Source organism: Carcharodon carcharias, chromosome 4, assembly GCF_017639515.1.
Source record: "Carcharodon carcharias isolate sCarCar2 chromosome 4, sCarCar2.pri, whole genome shotgun sequence".
Classification (NCBI taxonomy): Eukaryota; Metazoa; Chordata; class Chondrichthyes; order Lamniformes; family Lamnidae; genus Carcharodon; species Carcharodon carcharias.
Genome location: NC_054470.1, coordinates 137,315,757 through 137,332,997, shown reverse-complemented (window position 1 = coordinate 137,332,997; position 17,241 = coordinate 137,315,757). Strand labels below are relative to the sequence as shown.

General features: G+C 42.2%; 1 protein-coding gene across 10 annotated transcripts in view; it reads right to left on the bottom strand.

Annotated features, from left to right (window-relative positions):
* fam172a (family with sequence similarity 172 member A) overlaps positions 1-16,765 on the bottom strand; it is a 684,886-nt gene extending 668,121 nt beyond the window's left edge. For 5 of the 10 annotated variants that reach the window (XR_005942765.1, XR_005942766.1, XM_041185656.1 and 2 more), the window contains exons 1-2: positions 16,578-16,762; positions 14,903-15,044 (exon numbers count right to left, since the gene is read on the bottom strand). Coding sequence is in view for 8 of the 10 variants with exons in the window: in XM_041185656.1 (XP_041041590.1) it covers positions 14,903-15,011 (109 nt within the window). In the remaining 2 variants the exon portion in view is untranslated. Of the gene's footprint in view, positions 1-14,902; positions 15,045-16,493 lie in introns of all 10 variants that reach the window. The other 5 variants (XM_041185660.1, XM_041185658.1, XM_041185659.1 and 2 more) reach the window with 4 other exon arrangements.
* Positions 16,766-17,241: the final 476 nt, after the last annotated feature.

Genomic DNA, 17,241 nt, shown 5'->3' with positions numbered 1-17,241 from the left:
GCCAAAAATGCAAATGCAAACACTGTAACAAGGGGACACTCCTACTTATTTTGGGCTTACCACGTACCAAAATTCTGGTGAGACCATGTGGCAAATAATGACAAATGCAGGCCCAAACAGGCAACTTTCAAAAAACATCAAGTGGATCACAATGATAACCTTAATAAACTAGTAACAACACCTCAGAAAGGCCTCACTGCGCAATGGAGGCGTAGTTCAAGAAAAATAAGATCTGGATGCCAGTTGCAGCACGATCAAGAGACGCAGACTTGGAAAAATCAACAACAATATAGGGATCTGTTGGTGCAAAATTCTAGTAACTATACAAAATAGAACATATGGAGGGGTTTTAACTGTAATTTATGACAGCTTCAATGATGTTTATTTTGTCCTGGCTTTTTCTACTTAGTACTTAGTCTATAGTCATCAATAGTGCATATATTAAGGCAGAAATTGACAGATTTTTGGTATCTCAGGTTATCGAGGATTATGGGGTATGGGCAGGAAAATGAAGTTGAAGCCCAAGATCTGCCACGATTGTACTGAATGGTGGAGCAGGCCCAATGGGCCATACGGTCTACCCCTGCTCCCATCTCTTCTGTGTTCTGGTGTGTCCTCATGAACTGTAATGTTAGATTAAAAAAAGACAAAGTTGATTATACTAAAAGATAATCCAGTAAAAAAGACATGAGTGTTGCTGAAAAAAAATGCTATTGAAGCTTCTCATCATGCATTCATCAGGACAGACGCAAGAATGTCCTCTGCAGGCAAAAGGAGCATATCCAGCCATTGCACCTTCTTTGAATTAAAATGCGTGGGGAACAGTGCTTCTCTCGTACATTCACCATGGCAACACCTTGACCAGAGCTAATTTGCCAACCAATCAGCACCCATTTCTCATACAATATAAATTGTCACTCCCTTTGAAATTCTTGCGCCTGTCCCAATGAATGCAAGACAAAAAGCTATGACAGCGTCTTTCTTTTAAGTAATACTCAAGTTTTGTAAGACTGAGTGATTAATTCAGTAAAAATTAAAAACTCAAGTCCCAAAGCAATTTCCTTTGCTGATCAAAATGAAGTGGTCTTCACCATTTTCAAGTTGGAAACATGCTCTTGAGAAAGCCTCAAAATATGAATATCCCTCCACTATCCAAATTCCCCCTTTTGCCGGTTCCCCTCTAGGCCATACATTTTCTTGATTGAAGAAAATAGGGAAGGTGGCTGTTCCCAGTTCACCAGCAATGCTATTAAACCAATTGAGCACACACCTAAGCACAGCATAAAGGGTTTTCAAAAATATATACTATTGTTTTATTTCTCCTTATCAATCACAGAATCTCAGTGCAGAAGAGGCCTTTCGGCCCATCGAGTTTGCACATGAGAAACACCTGACCTACCTACTTAATCCCATTTACCAGCACTTAGCCTATAGCCTTGAATGTTATGACGTATCAAGTGTTCATCCAGGTACTTTTTAAAGGATGTGAGGCAACCCGCCTACACCACCGTCCCAGGCAGCACATCTTAGACTGTCACCACCCTCTGGGTAGAAGAGTTTTTCCTAACATCACCCTTAAACCCTCACCTTGAACTTATGTCCCCTCATGACTGACCCTTCAACTAAGGGGAACAGCTGCTCCCCATCCACCCTGTCCATGTCCCTCAATCTTGTACACCTTGATGAGGTCGCCCCTCAGTCTTCTCTGCTCCAACGAAAACAACCCAAGTCTATCCAACCTCTCTTCATAACTTAAACGTTTCATCCCAGGCAATATTCTGGTCAATCTCCTCTGCACCCACTCCAGTGCAATCACATCCTTCCTATAATGTGGCGACCAAAACTGCACACAATACTCCAGCTGTGGCCTCACCAAGGTTCTATACAACTCGAACATGACCTCCTTACTTTTGTAATCTATGCCTCGATTGATAAAGGCAAGTATCCCATATGCCTTTTTCACCACCCCACTAATACGCCCCTCTGCCTTCAGTCACCACCCCACTAATACGCCCCTCTGCCTTCAGAGATCTATGGACACACACGCCAAGGTCCCTTTGTTCCTCAGAACTTCCTAGTGTCATGCCGTTCATTGAATATTTCCTCGTCAAATTACTCCTTCTAAAATGTATCATCTCACACTTTTCGGGGTTCAATTCCATTTGCCACTTATCTGCCCATTTGACCATCCCATCTATATCTTACTGTAGCCCAAGACACTCAACTACTCGGCCAATCTTTGTGTCATCCACAAACTTACTAATCCTACCCCCCACGTAATCACCTATGTCGTTTATATAAATGACAAAAAAAGGGGATCCTTGTGGTACGCCACTGGACACTGGCTTCCAGTCAGTAAAGCATCCTTCTGTCATCACCCTCTGCCTCCTACAACTAAGCCAATTTTGAATCCGCCTTATCAAATTACCCTGTATCCCCTGTGCCGCTGCCTTCTTTAAAAGTCTCCCATGTGGGACCTTGTCACAGGCTTTACTGAAATCCATATAAACTACATCAACTACACTACCCTCATCTATATACCTGGTCACCTCCTCAAAAAATCCAATCAAATTTGTTAGGCATGACCTCCCTCTGACAAAGCCATGCTGACTACCCCTGATCAAACCTTGCCTTTCCAAGTGGAGATAGATACTCTCCTTCAGAAATTTCTCCAATAGTTTCCCTACCACTGACATGAGACTCACTGGCCTTCAGAGATCTATGGAAACACACACCAAGGTCCCTTTGTTCCTCAGAACTTCCTAGTGTCATGCCGTTCATTGAATACTTCCTTGTCAAATTACTCCTTCTAAAATGTATCACCTCACACTTTTCGGGGTTAAATTCCATTTGCCACTTATCTGCCCATTTGACCATCCCATCTATATCTTCCTGTAGTTCCCTGGCTTATCTCTACAATCCTTCTTAAATAGCGGAACCACATTAGTTGTTCTAAAATGAATTTGTTCCTGGATCAGCATGAAATGTTAGGATGATATTCTGGAGTTTGTAGTCTTATTACCTATAGAATAAAACTAAAGAAATGCTACCAAATATTCTCTTGCATCTCTCACCTACTTTAATTTTTCTCAGCTGATTAACTTAAAAAGATTCACTAATTGTGAAAATGGCCTTGACAATAGTTAAATGATGGTCCAAAGCCAGAAATCCTCACAAATGCATTGTTGAAACTATAAACCTGAGTCCAGATTTCCCTTACAGAATCCACAGAAGAAAACATTCCTCTCTGCTGCTTTTCCACTCAAAGAAATGAATTGGCTATCCCAACATTTCTACTGAAGGGTACAATGAAATGAATGCACTCAGTCAGCATGTATCATTCTAAAAAAGCGGCAAGACCATAGGTCACATTTCACATTGGTGTAACATCTGGAAATGTATTAAATTTATTGCTAATCTTGTTATTTTTAAGTATAAGGATGCTTGTATCACCCATAAACCACTAATCCAGGTGTCAGAAACTTGCATTCTCAATCAATAATGCAGGTAGGTTGCTGACCTATTGCCGTGTTTATAAAAGCACTGGCTTGTAAAGATTAATAGTATTTCATCCGAAATGAGAGAAGGGTCCAACTTTTCCATAGCTAAAATGTCTGTGCTTCAATTTAGATTGCTATGTATATCACCCCTCTGCCAAAAGCTGGTCTACAGCTTGCATAAAATCGTATTTCTTCTTAAATTGCACTCTGATTGCTGATTATGAAATTGAACCCTAGGATGCAGTAAGATGAGGGGGAGGCTATTCATGTGTTTCAGTACTGACAGAAGTTTAGCAATAGATCTCTGGGGGTAAAATTAGTCTTGAGAGGCACTACAAAACTGACAATGAATCGACAGCCTGTTTTACATTCGGCCAGATTTTCTTTTCAAAGAAGTCAATCGAAGTGCAAACCAATTTTTCCACGGCAGATGTACTACGTGCTTTCTTTCAATCTAACATCACTGCAAAACGTACAGTCAAGTAAAACTAGATTAAGTATAAGCAAGTGATACAATTCCCAAAATCAGTCTCACATAGCTTTGTATTGCAAAGGCTTAGGGCAGAGGTGGTGGCTTCAGTCTTCCAGGTGATCAACTGGAGACTTGAATGGGGCAAACGTCACATAAGAATATAATAAATAGGGATAGGCGTAGGCCACTTGGTCCCTCAAACCTGCACTACTATGCAATAAGGTCATGGCTGATCTGAATGTGGCCTTCACTCCACTTTACTGCTTGCTCCCCCCATAACCCTGGACTCCCTCAAGATCAAAAATCTGACTAACTCGGCTTTGAATATGTTCAATGACCCAACCTCCATTGCTCTCGGGTACAGAATTCCAAAGACTAACGACCTTCAGAAAAATTTCTTCCTCATTTCAGTCTTCAACGGGAGGTCTCACATTTTGAAACTGTGCCCCTAATTCCAGATTCCCCCACGAGGGGAAACATTCTTTCAGCATTTACTCAGTCTAGCCCCCTCAGAATATGCTTCAATCAGGTCACTTCTTATTCAATAAGTACAGGCCTAAGCTGCTCAACCTTACCTAATATGACAAGCCCTTCATCTCAGGATCAACTTACCGAACAATCTCCAATGCAAGTACATCCTAAAGTAAGGAGAGGCGGTGGCATAGTGTTATTGTCACAAGTCTAGTATTCCAGAGACCCACTCTGGGGACCAGTTCAAATCCCACCATGGCAGATGGTGAAATCTGAATTCCAAAATAATCTGGAATTAAAAGTCTGGTGATGACCACGGAACCATTGCCAATTGTCACAAAAACCCATCTGGTTCACTAATGTCCTTCAGGGAAGGAAATCTGCTGTCCTTACCTGGTCTGGCCTACATGTGACTCCACACCCACAACAATGTGGTTGACTCTTAAATGCCCTCTGAAAGGATGGGCAACCTGGCTGGCTGACCACCAATGCCCACATTCCATGAACAAATAAAAAAAAATAAGGAAACCCAGTGTTCTAGGTGTGGTCTCAACAATGCCCTGAACTGAATTGCTGCACCTGTATGCTAACTTTTTGCGATTCATGGAGTACTGCATAGCATTCTGCAGTCTCTCCATTTAAATAATAGTGTTTCTATCCATCTCCATATTATCCATCTGCCACTTGAATGCTTTCTTCTCCTTATTGAACCTATTTAATCCCTTTGCAGACTCCATATGTCCTCCTCACAACCCCATAGGGACCTCCCATAGGATCTTTGTATCTCAACAAATCTGGCTACAGTAAACTGAGTCCTTTCATCCAAGTCTTAATACAGATTGTAAACAGTTGAGGCCCCAGCATTGAATCCTGTGGTACTCCTCTAATTACAGTTTGTCAACTTGAATATTACCCATTTATCCAGACTCCCTGTTTCCTGTTAGTTAGACAATTCTCTAACCATGTTAACATATTATAGTAATTCCTTGCCTAAAGTCTTAGTTGTATTTATTAAAATTGTGACTTTGATTTACTTCAAGTTGTTTCACTCAGAGGTTCCCATAGGGACATCCCATAGGATCTTTCGAACATTTCTGAACTGGAAAAACCATTGGACAAGTTGAAATACTGTACAATACATGGACAATACTATGCATTTCTAATTGAAATAATTTGCTAAATAAAATAAATATTGAATAAATTCAATTTAGATAACACTTACCACTCTTTCTTCTTAGGTAGTCCCTGGGGTTAGGATATGGCTCGTTTGTACTCTGCTTTGATGGGTTCTAAGATGGCTCCTGAATTCAATACACAATCTGCAGACTCTTGCTACATGTGGGAGGTGTTTTGGGAGGGTCAGGTAGATAAGTTGTTTGGGGGTTTGTGCACTCCTTCAGATGCCTTTATATCACCTACATATTTTCCCAAAGTTTATCAATGCGTTTAGGTGCCTTCCTGAATGAACTTTCTCCATTTTGGTTCATCACCATGTGTCAGTGGGGATGTTTGGCCCTTCAGGGATGCTTTGAGTGCATCCCTAAAGCATTTCAGTGAGGGTGGCTTTGAGGGATTAGCACCTTGCTGCTGGACATTTTGGCTTGGGAGAAGATGTTGCTGTTGGACTGCCTTTCTTGCCACTGGATTTGGAAGATCTTCCAAAGGCACTGCTGATGTTACTTTGAGATGCGAGTTACAGGCTGTCCAAGTATGAAAAACATAGGTAATGCAGAGATCACTGCTGTCTGGTGAACCATGATCTTTGCCTTGGGTTTGAGATCCTGGTCCTCAAACACTCTTATCTTCAGTCTGCCAAAGACCACGTTGGCCCATTGGAAGCGATGAAGAGTTGCATTGTTTATGTTTGTCAAAAAGGGGTTTTGCAAGATATGGAGGATGATCCACATTTTCCAGGATCTCACCATTAAATTGATCTGGGGCAGGTGGTTGTACTATGGGAGCTATTTGGAAGAGATGTTGATTATCCCGATGTTTAGTGAAAGGCTCATTTTCTCATACACTTTGAGTGAGCGCATGCACAAGCATCTTCAGAAGCTCAATGACTGAAGTTGCAGTGATATTGGTTTTAATTTGAAGGCAGCAAAGGTTGAACAACCAGGACATGAAGGAGTTAATGGGACAAAGGGCCAGGATTGTCAACAACCTTGAACAATTTATCCAAGGACCAATGGGTTTTGTTTTCTGCCAGTAGATCTCATTATAGCTGTTGATACCATCACTGATCATCCTGTTCACTTTGGCACTGAACTCTCTGTTGAGTTCATCGTCGGTGAATATTTCCATTGCCTCTTTGATGAATTTGAAAGCTCGACAATTGTTTCATTGATAAACTACATCCCCTCGGATTTTCAGTGCCATCTTCCCCTTTAGTTCGTTGACTATCTAGCAGCATTAAATCTTCATTGGACAATTCCTGTCAGTGGGACTCAAGCAATTCCACCACATCAGCCTCCTCCACCTCCTCAAAGCCAACTTCCCTCACCAAGGTGATGATTTCACACTGACTTTCAGTGAGTGTTGTGAAATTCTCTGTGGTGCTAACACACTTGAACCATGCATTCCATCACACATCACTTATATACAACAACGTAACTGTATCCTATGAATTAGCACAATCATTGATGCCATTGAGGATGCTATAGGTATGCTAAAATTCCCCAGTGGCTGGGATATTCCCACCATCTGTTGCCTTGGTGAGCTGGGAGAAGGTACAACATAGGCAGTTTTTTTTCTTAATTTATTCACAGGATGTGGGCTTTGCTGGCTGGGCCGGCATTTATTGCCCATCTCTAGTTGCCCTTGAGAAGGTGATAGTGAGCTGCCTTCTTGAGCTGCCTACAGGTGGTGTAGATACACCCACAGTGCTGTTAGGAAAGAAGATCCAGGATTTTGACCAAGCGACAGTGAAGGAACGACAATATATTTCCAAGTCAGGATGAGTGACTTGGAGGGGGACTTCCAGGTGATGGTGTTGTCCTTCTAGATGGTAGTGGTCGTGGGTTTGGAAAGTGCTGCCTAAGGAGCCTTGGTGAGTTCGAAGGGGGTGAGGTGAGCTACTCACCGCAGGACTCCTAGCCTCTGACCTGCTCTTGTAGCCACAGTATTTATATGGCTAGTCCAGTTCAGTTTCTGGTCAATGGTAACCCCCCAGGATGTTGATAGTGGGGGATTCAGTGATGGTAATGTCATTGTACATCAAGGGGCGATGGTTGGGTTCTCTCTTGTTGGAGGTGGCCATTGCCTGGCACTTGTGTGGCAAGCCACTTGTCAGCCCAAGCCTGGATATTGTCCACGTCTTGCTGCATTTGGACTTGGACTGCTTCAGTATCTGAGGAATCACGAATGGTGCTGAACATTGTGCAATCATGAGCGAAAATCCCTACTGCTGACATTATGATGGAAGGAAGGTCATTGATGAAGCAGCTGAGGGTGGTTGGGCTGAGGAACTCCTGCTGTGATGTCCTGGAGCTGAGGTGACTGACCTCCAACTATCACAACCAGCTTCCTTTGTGTTAGGTGCGACTCCAACCATTGGAGGGTGTCCCCCCCCACAATTCCCATTGACTTCAGTTTTGCAAGGGCTCCTTGATGCAACACTCGGTCAAATGCTGCCTTGATGTCAAGGAAAGTCGCTCTCACTTCACCTCGGGAGCTCAGCACTTTTGTCCATGTTTGAACCAAGGTTGAAATGAGGTCAGGGGCTGAGTGGTCCTGGCGGAACCCAAACTGGGCATCAGCGAGCAGGTTATTGTTAAGCAAGTGCCGCTTAATAGCAATGTTGATGACCCCTTCCATTACTTTACTGATTATCGAGAGTAGTTCCAATTAGAGTGCTTCAATTAGATCGCCACGCATTCTTCTAAACTGTAGAGAATACAGGCCCAGTCTCCTCAATCTCTCCTCATAGGACAATCCCGCCATCCCAGGAACCTTCTTTGCACTTTATAGCAAGTATATCCTTCCTTAGGTAAGGAGACCAAAATGGTACACAATACCCCAGGTGCATTCTCACCAAGGCTCTATACAATTGCAGCAAAACATCTTTACTGCCGTACTCAAGTCCTCTTGCAATAAGGGCCAACATACTTCCTAATAGCTTGTTGCACCTGCATGTTACATTTCAGCAACTCATGAACAAGGGCATCCAGGTCCCTTTGGACATAGAACCATAGAAAAGTTACAGCACAGAAGGAGGCCATTCGGCCGATCTTATCCATGCCAGCCCAAGGACACCCAGGTGCCCTTTCTAATCCCACCTTCCTGCACCTGGCCCATAACCCTGCAGCTTACAGCGCTTTAGGTGCAGATCCAGGTACTTATTAAAAGAGTTTAAAGTTTCTGCCTTTACCACCAACTTGGGCAGCGAGTTCCAGACACCCACTACCCTCTGCGTAAAACAGTTCTTCCTAATGTCCCCCCTACACTTTCTGCCACTTATCTTGAATCTAAGTCCCCTGGTTCAAGAATTCTCCATCAAGGGAAAGAATTTTATCCTGTCCACTCTATCTATTCCCGTCATAATTTTGTACACCTCAATCAAGTCACCTCTCAGCCTTCTTTGTTCTAAGGAAAATAACCCCAACCTATCCAATCTCTCCTAGTAGCTACACTTTTCTAACCCTGGCAACATTCTTGTAAACCTCCTCTGCACTCTCTCTCCAGAGCTATTACGTCCTTCGTCCTTGACATCAACAATTCCCAATCTCTCCCCATTTAAGAAATACTCTGCATTTCTGTTTTTCCTATCAAAGTGGATAACTTCACATTTTTCCACACTATATTCCATCTTTCGTGTTCTTGTCCACTCACTTGGCCTGTCAAAATCCTTTTGCATCCTCCACACAACACACATTCCCACCTAGTTTAGGTGCCATCAGCAAACTTGGAAATATTACATTCAGTCCTCACATCCAAATCACTGATATAAATTGTGAACGGCTGGGGCCCATGCACTGATCATTGTGATACCCCACTAGCCACAGCCTGCCAATCCGCAAATGACCCATTTATCCCTACTGTTTTCTCTCCTTTAACCAATCCTCAATCCATGCCAGTATATTACCACTAATCCCAGTGCTCCAATTGGTTTACTAACGTCTTGTATGGGGCCTTATCGAAAGACTTCTGAAAATCCAAATACATTAAATCCACTGGTTCCCCTTCATCTATTCTGCTTGCTACATCCTCAAAAAACTCTCACAGGTTTGTCAAACATGATTTCCCTCTCATAAGTCCATGCTGACTCTGCCCAATTCTACCATAATTTCCTAAGCGTCCTATTATCACATCTTCTATTATAGATTCTAGCAATTTCCTATTACCGATGCCAGGCTAACAGATCTGTTGCCCGTTTTCTTTCTCCCTCATTTCTTAAATAGTGGGATTACATTTGCTACTTCCAACCTGCAGGAACTGTTCCAGAACCTACAGCAATTTTGGAAGATGGCCACTATCTCTACAGCCACGTGTTTTAACATTCTTGGATGTAGATCATCAGTTTCAGGGGATTTACCAACTCTCTTTCAGTTCCTCATTTTTGCTAGTCCCTTGGTTCTCTAGTGGTTCAGGGAGGTTTTCAGTATTTTCCTCCATGAAGGCAGACACAAAGTATTTGTTTAGCTTCTCTGCCATTTCCTTACTCCCCATTATAGATTCCCCTGTCTTTGCCTGTAATGGGCCCACATTTGACTTTGCTAATCTTTACTTTATTTTTCTATACCTATAGGAGCTTTCACAGTCCATTTTTATGTTTAATACTAGTTTACTTTTCATATTCTATTTTCTCTTTCTTCATCATTTTACTGGTCCTCCTTTGCTGAATTCTAAAATGCTCCCAATCCTCAGGCTTACTACTTGTTTTTTAGCCACTTTATAAGCTTCTTTCTTTGAACTATTACAATCTTTAACTTCTCTTGTTAGCCACAGTGGGATCACTTTTCCTGTTGGGTTTTTGTGCCTCAAAGGAATGTATTTTTGTCGTAAAGCATGCATTAATTCTTTAAATGCGTGCTATTGCCTGTATACTGTCATACCTTTTAATGTAGTTTCCCAATCTACCACAGCCAATTTATCCCTCATATTTTCATAGTTTCCTTTGTTTAGATTTAAGACCCTAGTTTCAGATTGAACGACGTCACTTTCAAACTTAATGTAAAATTTCATATTATGGTCACTGTTCCCTAAAGGCTCCTTCACGTGATTATTAAGTAGCCTTTTCTCATTGTGCAATACTAAATTTAAAATAACCTATTTAGTTGGCTCCTCAACAAACTGTTCTAGAAAACCATCTTTTGTACATTCCAGGAATTCGTCCTCCATGCCTTTAGTGTTTATTATCCAGTCTATATGTAGATTGAAGTCCCCCATGATTAGCGCGTGACCCTTGTTACATGCGCTTTAGATTTCCTGACTTATACCATGCTCTACATTACCACTACTGTATAGTGGCCTACGAACAACACACACCAACATTTGCTACCCCTTGTTGTTTCTTAGCTCCATTCAAACTGCTTCTACATCTTTATCTTCTGATCTAAGATACTTTCTCACGAACGTACTGATCTCATGCTTTATTAATAGCGTTATCCCACCTCCTTTTCGCCCATCGTTCCTAAACGTCGAAAACCCTTAAATATTCAGTTCCCAGCCATGGTCACCCTGCAGCCATGTCTCCGTAATGGCAATCACATCATGCTCCTTTACTTCTATTTGTGCCGTTAATTCATTTAACTTGTTGCAAAGGCTGTGTGCGTTCAGATAGGGTGTCCTTAATTTTGCCTTTTTAACATTTTTCCATATTTTGACCATAACTGATGCTGGCCTTTGTTTACACTGCCTTCCAATTTCACTTACTTTTTTCCTACCATTACCAGCTCTGTTTCTCTCCCATTTGAATTCTCTCTCAGGTTCCTATCCCCTGCCAAGCTAACTTAAACCCACCCCAACAGCACTAGCAAATCTCCCTGCAAGGATATTGGTCCTGGTCTTGCTCAGGTGTAACCCGTCCTTGTGCTGGTTCCACCTGCACCAGAACCAGTCCCAATGCCTCAGAAATCTAAAGACCTCTCTCCAATCACACATTCATTTGCTCTTTCCTATTTCTATACTCAATTACACATGGCCTTTCAATCTCTTCCCTAGCTCTTTAAAATCTGCTTTCAGGACCTCATCTTCTATTGTTGGCACTGATGTGGACCACAACCTCTGGCTGTTCATCCTTCCACTCCATAAGAATGTCCTGTAGTCACTCAGTAATAACTTTCACCCTGGCAGCAGGGAGGCAACATACCATCCGGATGTATGCAACCGCAGAAACATCTGCCTGCTCCCTTAACTATTGAATCTCCTACCACTATTACTCTTCCTTTCATCTTCCTCCTCTCCTGTGCAGCTGAGCTATAGTACCATGGACGTGGCTCTGGCTGCATTCCTCTGAGAAACAGTCACCCTCACCAGTATCCAAAACGGAAAACTGGGTTAGTGAGCAAGGTCAACTCAGGAGGCATTTGCACTACCTGCTTGATCCTCCTAGACTGTCTGGCAGTCACCCATTCCCCCCTGCCATAACTCTCTTAATCTGCTGTGACCTACTCCCTAAACGTACTATCCATGTAATTCTCAGCCTCTCATATGTGCTGCAGTGACTCTGGCTGTCACTCAAGTTTCGAAACCAGGAGCTCAAGTTTCTGCAGTTGGTGACACTTTGTGCATGTGGTCATCTAGCCCACAGGAAGCGTTCACAACTTTCCACAGGATCCATATTCCATTCAGCCAAACTGCCCTGCCATGCCTTAACTTTATATTCCCACTCCTCGTCTTGCTCTACCCTGCTGCTTCAGCTCTTAAATTTCAGCAGAAACAATGGTCAGATCTAAACCAGTGTCCCCACAGCATCAGCCTGGGCTTCAGGACTACAGGTCCAGAGATATTACCGCTACAACATAGTCTCCTTCTAAGATGAGTCAATCCATCCCCAGAACAGATTCCCAAGATTTGAAATAAAAATAAAAGATGCTGGAAATGCTCAGGTCAGGCAGCATCTGTGACGAGAAACACAGTTAACATTTCAGGTCAAGGTGACCTTTCATCAGAACTGAGGAAAGATGAATATGTTGTAGGATTTAAGAAAACAGAAGGGGTAAGGAGGCAAGAAAAACAAAAAGGAAGATCTTTGATAGGGTGAAGGGAGGAGAGAAGGGCAGGAGAGATTAAATAAGAAAAAATTTCATCGTATAAAAGCCAAAGAGAGTGTTAATGGGTATAGTAAAGAAAGAAAATGTGGCATCTGAATGCAACATGAAGGGATTAAGAAAGGAATGAGACAAGACTCACCCAGCAAAAAAACACAGAACAAGATGGAAGCAAAGGTTATGATCTAAAATTGATGAACTCAAATGTTGAGCCCAGATGGCTGTAGAGTGCAAGTTGAAAGATGTCAGGCTGTTCCTCAAGCTTGCTTTGAGCTTCATTGAAACACTGTAGCAGGCCATGGACAGAAATCTTAGAGTGGGAGTGAGAATTAAAACGACAGGTGACAGGAAGTTTGGGGTCATGCTTGTGGACTGAACAGAGGTGTTCTGCAAAGCGGTCACCTGCCTGTGTTTGGTCTTTCCAATGTCGAGGAGACCACGTTGTGAACAGCGAATACAACATACAGTATTAAACTGAAAGAAGTACTAGTATTTTGCTGTTTCACTTAGAAAGAATGTTTGGGGCTTGGATAGTGAGAAGGGAGGAGATAAAAGGACAGTGCTGCATCTCCTGCACTTGCATGGGAAGGGGCCATAGGAAGGGGAGGGGGTGTTGAAAATGACTAAGGAGTGGACCAGGGTGTGCCGGAGGGAACAATCCCTTTGGAGTGCTGAAAGGGGAGGGCAAGGAAAGATAGGTTCGGTCGTGGCATCACACTGGAGCTAACAAAAATGGCAGAGACTGGTCCGTTGAATACAGAGGTTGGTAGGGTGTAAGGTGAGAACAAGAGGATTCCTATCATGGCTCTGGGAAGGAGTGGAAGGGGTGAGAGCAGAAGCATGTGAAATAGATCAGACACAGTGGAGGGCCCTGTCAAGAACTAAGAGGCACTGTTTTAAAATTAGGGGATGCCCTTTTAGGAAAGAGATGAGGAGAAATTTCTTCTCACAGAGGATTTTACGACTTTGGAACACTCTGCCTCAGAAGGCGACGGAAGCAGGTTCATTGAATATTTCAATGCAGAGGTAGACAGATTCGTGTTAGTCAAGGGAATCAAAGGTTATCAGAGGTAGATGGGAATGTGGAATTCAAAACACAAACAGGTCACCCAAGATCTCATTGAATGACAGCCCAGAAGGGAGAAAAAAAAGAGTAAAAACTGGGAAATAGGAATACTGGTCTGAAATGATTTTTCCTTTTGGGAGAGCAGGCTCGAGAGGCTTAATGGCCTACTTCTGCTCCTGTTTCATACTTTTGTATGTCAACCACAGTAAGTGAGAATCTTCTGTTGAGGAAAAAGATATATTGGTGTGGAAGGCTGCATCATCTGAACAAATGCGACAGAGATGGAGAAACTGGGAGAATGGAATAGAGTCCTTACAGGAAGCAAGATGTGAGCAAGTGAACACAAGGTAGCTGTGGGAATGAGTGGGCTTGTGGTGATCATTAGTTGATAGCCTATCTCCAGAAATGGAGACAAAGAAGTCAAGGAAGGGAAGGGAAGAGTCAGAGATGGACCACGTGAAGGAGAGACAGGGTAAGAAATTGGAAATAAAGTCAATGGAATTTTCCATTTCCGGGTGAGAGCAGGAAGTGACACTGATAAATGCATCAATGAACTTAAAAGAGATGGAGGGGGCCTGAGTAGGACTGGAATAAGGAATATTCCATATATCCCAAAAAAGGGCAGGCACAGCTGGGATCCATGCAGGTACCATTTTATTTGGAGGAAGTGAGTGGAGTTGAAGGAGACACTGTTCAGTGTAAGAACAAGCTCAGCCAGGTTTCGAACTGAGACTTGGATCACAAAAAGTTAAGATTTTTTGGGGAATTGTTTCATTTAGAATTTTGCATGATATGCAAATGAAGAAATTGAGCTTTTTTCAAAATTCCTGCCAATAATTGTAGGCATGGATTACAGAGCTCTCGCTGAAAGGAACATTCACCCTCACCAGTATCCAAAATGGAAAATTGGATTAGTGAGCAAGATTGACTCAGGGGACATTTGCACTGCCTAGACTGTCTGGCAGTCACTCATTCCCCCCTGTCATAACTCTCTTAACCTGTGCCGTGACCTACTCCCATGTAATTCTCAGCCTCTGAGACATGCTACAGTGACTCTGGCTGTCATTAAAGGGCTACCTTGAACATGTGCATTACATAATTCCTCAGTAATTACGGTAGATAGTTTTAAGTATTAGTTTCATGAGGTTTAATATCATAGAAAAAAATTGTGCATATTTCAAACCTTTTAATGCAGTAGAAGTTTTGTCCTTTTCTTCTGGCACTCCTGGCTGGTTCTGTGCCATGGTAATCCACACCGTTGAAAGAATAGAAACCACCAGATAAACAAGCATCCAATCAGTTTCACTTGATCAGATTAGGTAGAACTGAAGTGACACAGAGCAGAAAAAAAAATTCTGTCAAATAGTATTCCGAATGCTATGAGTCCATATGTTTAAAAATACAAAAGCATTTAGCAGTTTTCTGTTACAGGATAACAAAGTTTAAATGTGTATTTTATAAATCAAGATAATAATTTGTAAATTTGATTATCTAAAAATTGAGTGGGGAAACTTGTTTAGATTGATGTGGTTAAGACCACTAAATGCAAACATTAGAATATTTCAAAGTTCAGAACACTTAAATGAAAAGTTGGAGATAAAAATTGTCAACAATGGCTGGAAATATGAATATTATGCAATTACAGGAAGGTATTATAAATGTCAATGAAGTACTGCCATGAACACTTAACAAATATTTAAAAATCAACATTTACAGTACATGAATTATGTCTGACAATAGCTAGAAATAAACTTTGCCTGAAATGTTATTTAAACTACAGATTACAGAACCAGACAATTAGGAAACAGTAATTAAAAAAATAACACGCTGGCAAAACTCAGCAGGTCTGACAGCATCTGTGGAGAGAGAAAGAGTTAATGTTTTGAGTCCGTATGACTTCTTCAGAGCTCTCCTTAAGTCATACAGCCTCAAAACATTAACTCTGTTTCTCTCTCCACTGATGCTGTCAGGCCTCCTGAATTTATCCAGCATATTCTGTTTTTATTTCAGATTTCCAGCATCTGTGACATTTTACTAATGTCAAAATGTTAATCTGAATTCAAGTAGAGGCAATTAATGATTCTCATTGTATTCTTTTAGACTATATTTATTCATTCCCTTGGCATATGACAGTTGCCACTGCAAACGCAATTATATCTATTTAATATATCAATAAGCTTGTATACCAAAGCTTCAAGCTTCGCATCAACTCTTCCTTGTCCAACCTAAAATTATCTAAACTGTCATCACAAAGAACTTTTAGTTACTTTCCCATAATACTTCATTTTTAAGCAAAAAACGGAATTGCCTCACACTGGATTTTTTTTCATCTTTTAAAATTCTTGGTCAGCTGGAGTAGCCAAGAATAAGGACTGTCAGTTCTTTCGATCACATTCTTCACAATGCCATAAATATTAACAAAATCATTAGGCAAAGTAAATCAAGTTTGCATTTTTCGCAAAAGAGCACCATATGACAGGAAAAGGAACAAGGGAGTTCTATGAAAAACTTGTTCTTTAAAACAAGGCCTATTTATTTATTTTGAAGAGCACAGCTGAGAGTGAATGAGGGTGTACGTGACATTCGGTGGAGGAAATTCAGGCCTGAAGCCTGTGGGTCGTCGTGTGTTCGCCCGATCATCCTGGTAGAAGGGGTGGCCAGTTTCTCCCCGCACTCGGACCCACTGCTTCTCCTATCAAACACTGAGCCGCAGCCCCACGTACAGTAAAGTGCCCAAAACCGCACAACCGCGACAAGGAAAACACCGCCCGTACCGACACAGTACCGCATCCGCCGCCTCTCACAGGGAGCTGATCACGACTGCCCCACCACCCAATAAACAAATAATAAAAACCCACAATGATAAAGTGACAAAACACACACGCTGGGCCCGACCATCCAACACCACAACATGGATATAACCACAGCGGAACCGGAACCCGGGCATCGCCATAGCAACCAGTTCGAAAAGGACGACAGGGCAAGCGCGAAACCAACGGTCGCCGTGGATGATTCGGCTTTGAAAGATAATGTCTGGAAAGCCCACAGTGAAATATTAGAAGCGCAATTTGTTGACCATAAACAAGGCGAATGGAGACTGAAACCCGTATCTTTTCTTCTAAAAACACAGAAAGGATCTTTATCCGTGCTAAGAAATTCCCATTCTCCGGGAGATGGGAGGGGCCTGCTATAAGGTTTGATGATGTCAGAGAAGCCCTTGTGATCTCAGCCTCGCCAGTCACATTGGACACTGACCACTCTGTTAATAAGTTTAGGGTAGTTTTTTCTCTTTTTTCAGTTATTTTGTGATATCCTTGGATCTTCGGTCAAACTGGCCTTTTCAGCTAAGAGCTTTAACCTCTGCTCTCAATGCTGTCCATCAGCAAAGTTTGGCGCAATAAGTGCTTCAAACCCAATCGTTATAGCCCATCTTTTTCCCCCGATAGGCTTTACTACTTGGACCGGGAGCCCTGTGGCTGGGGTTTGGTCACCTTCTTGACGGCATAAATTCACAGCTTTTCC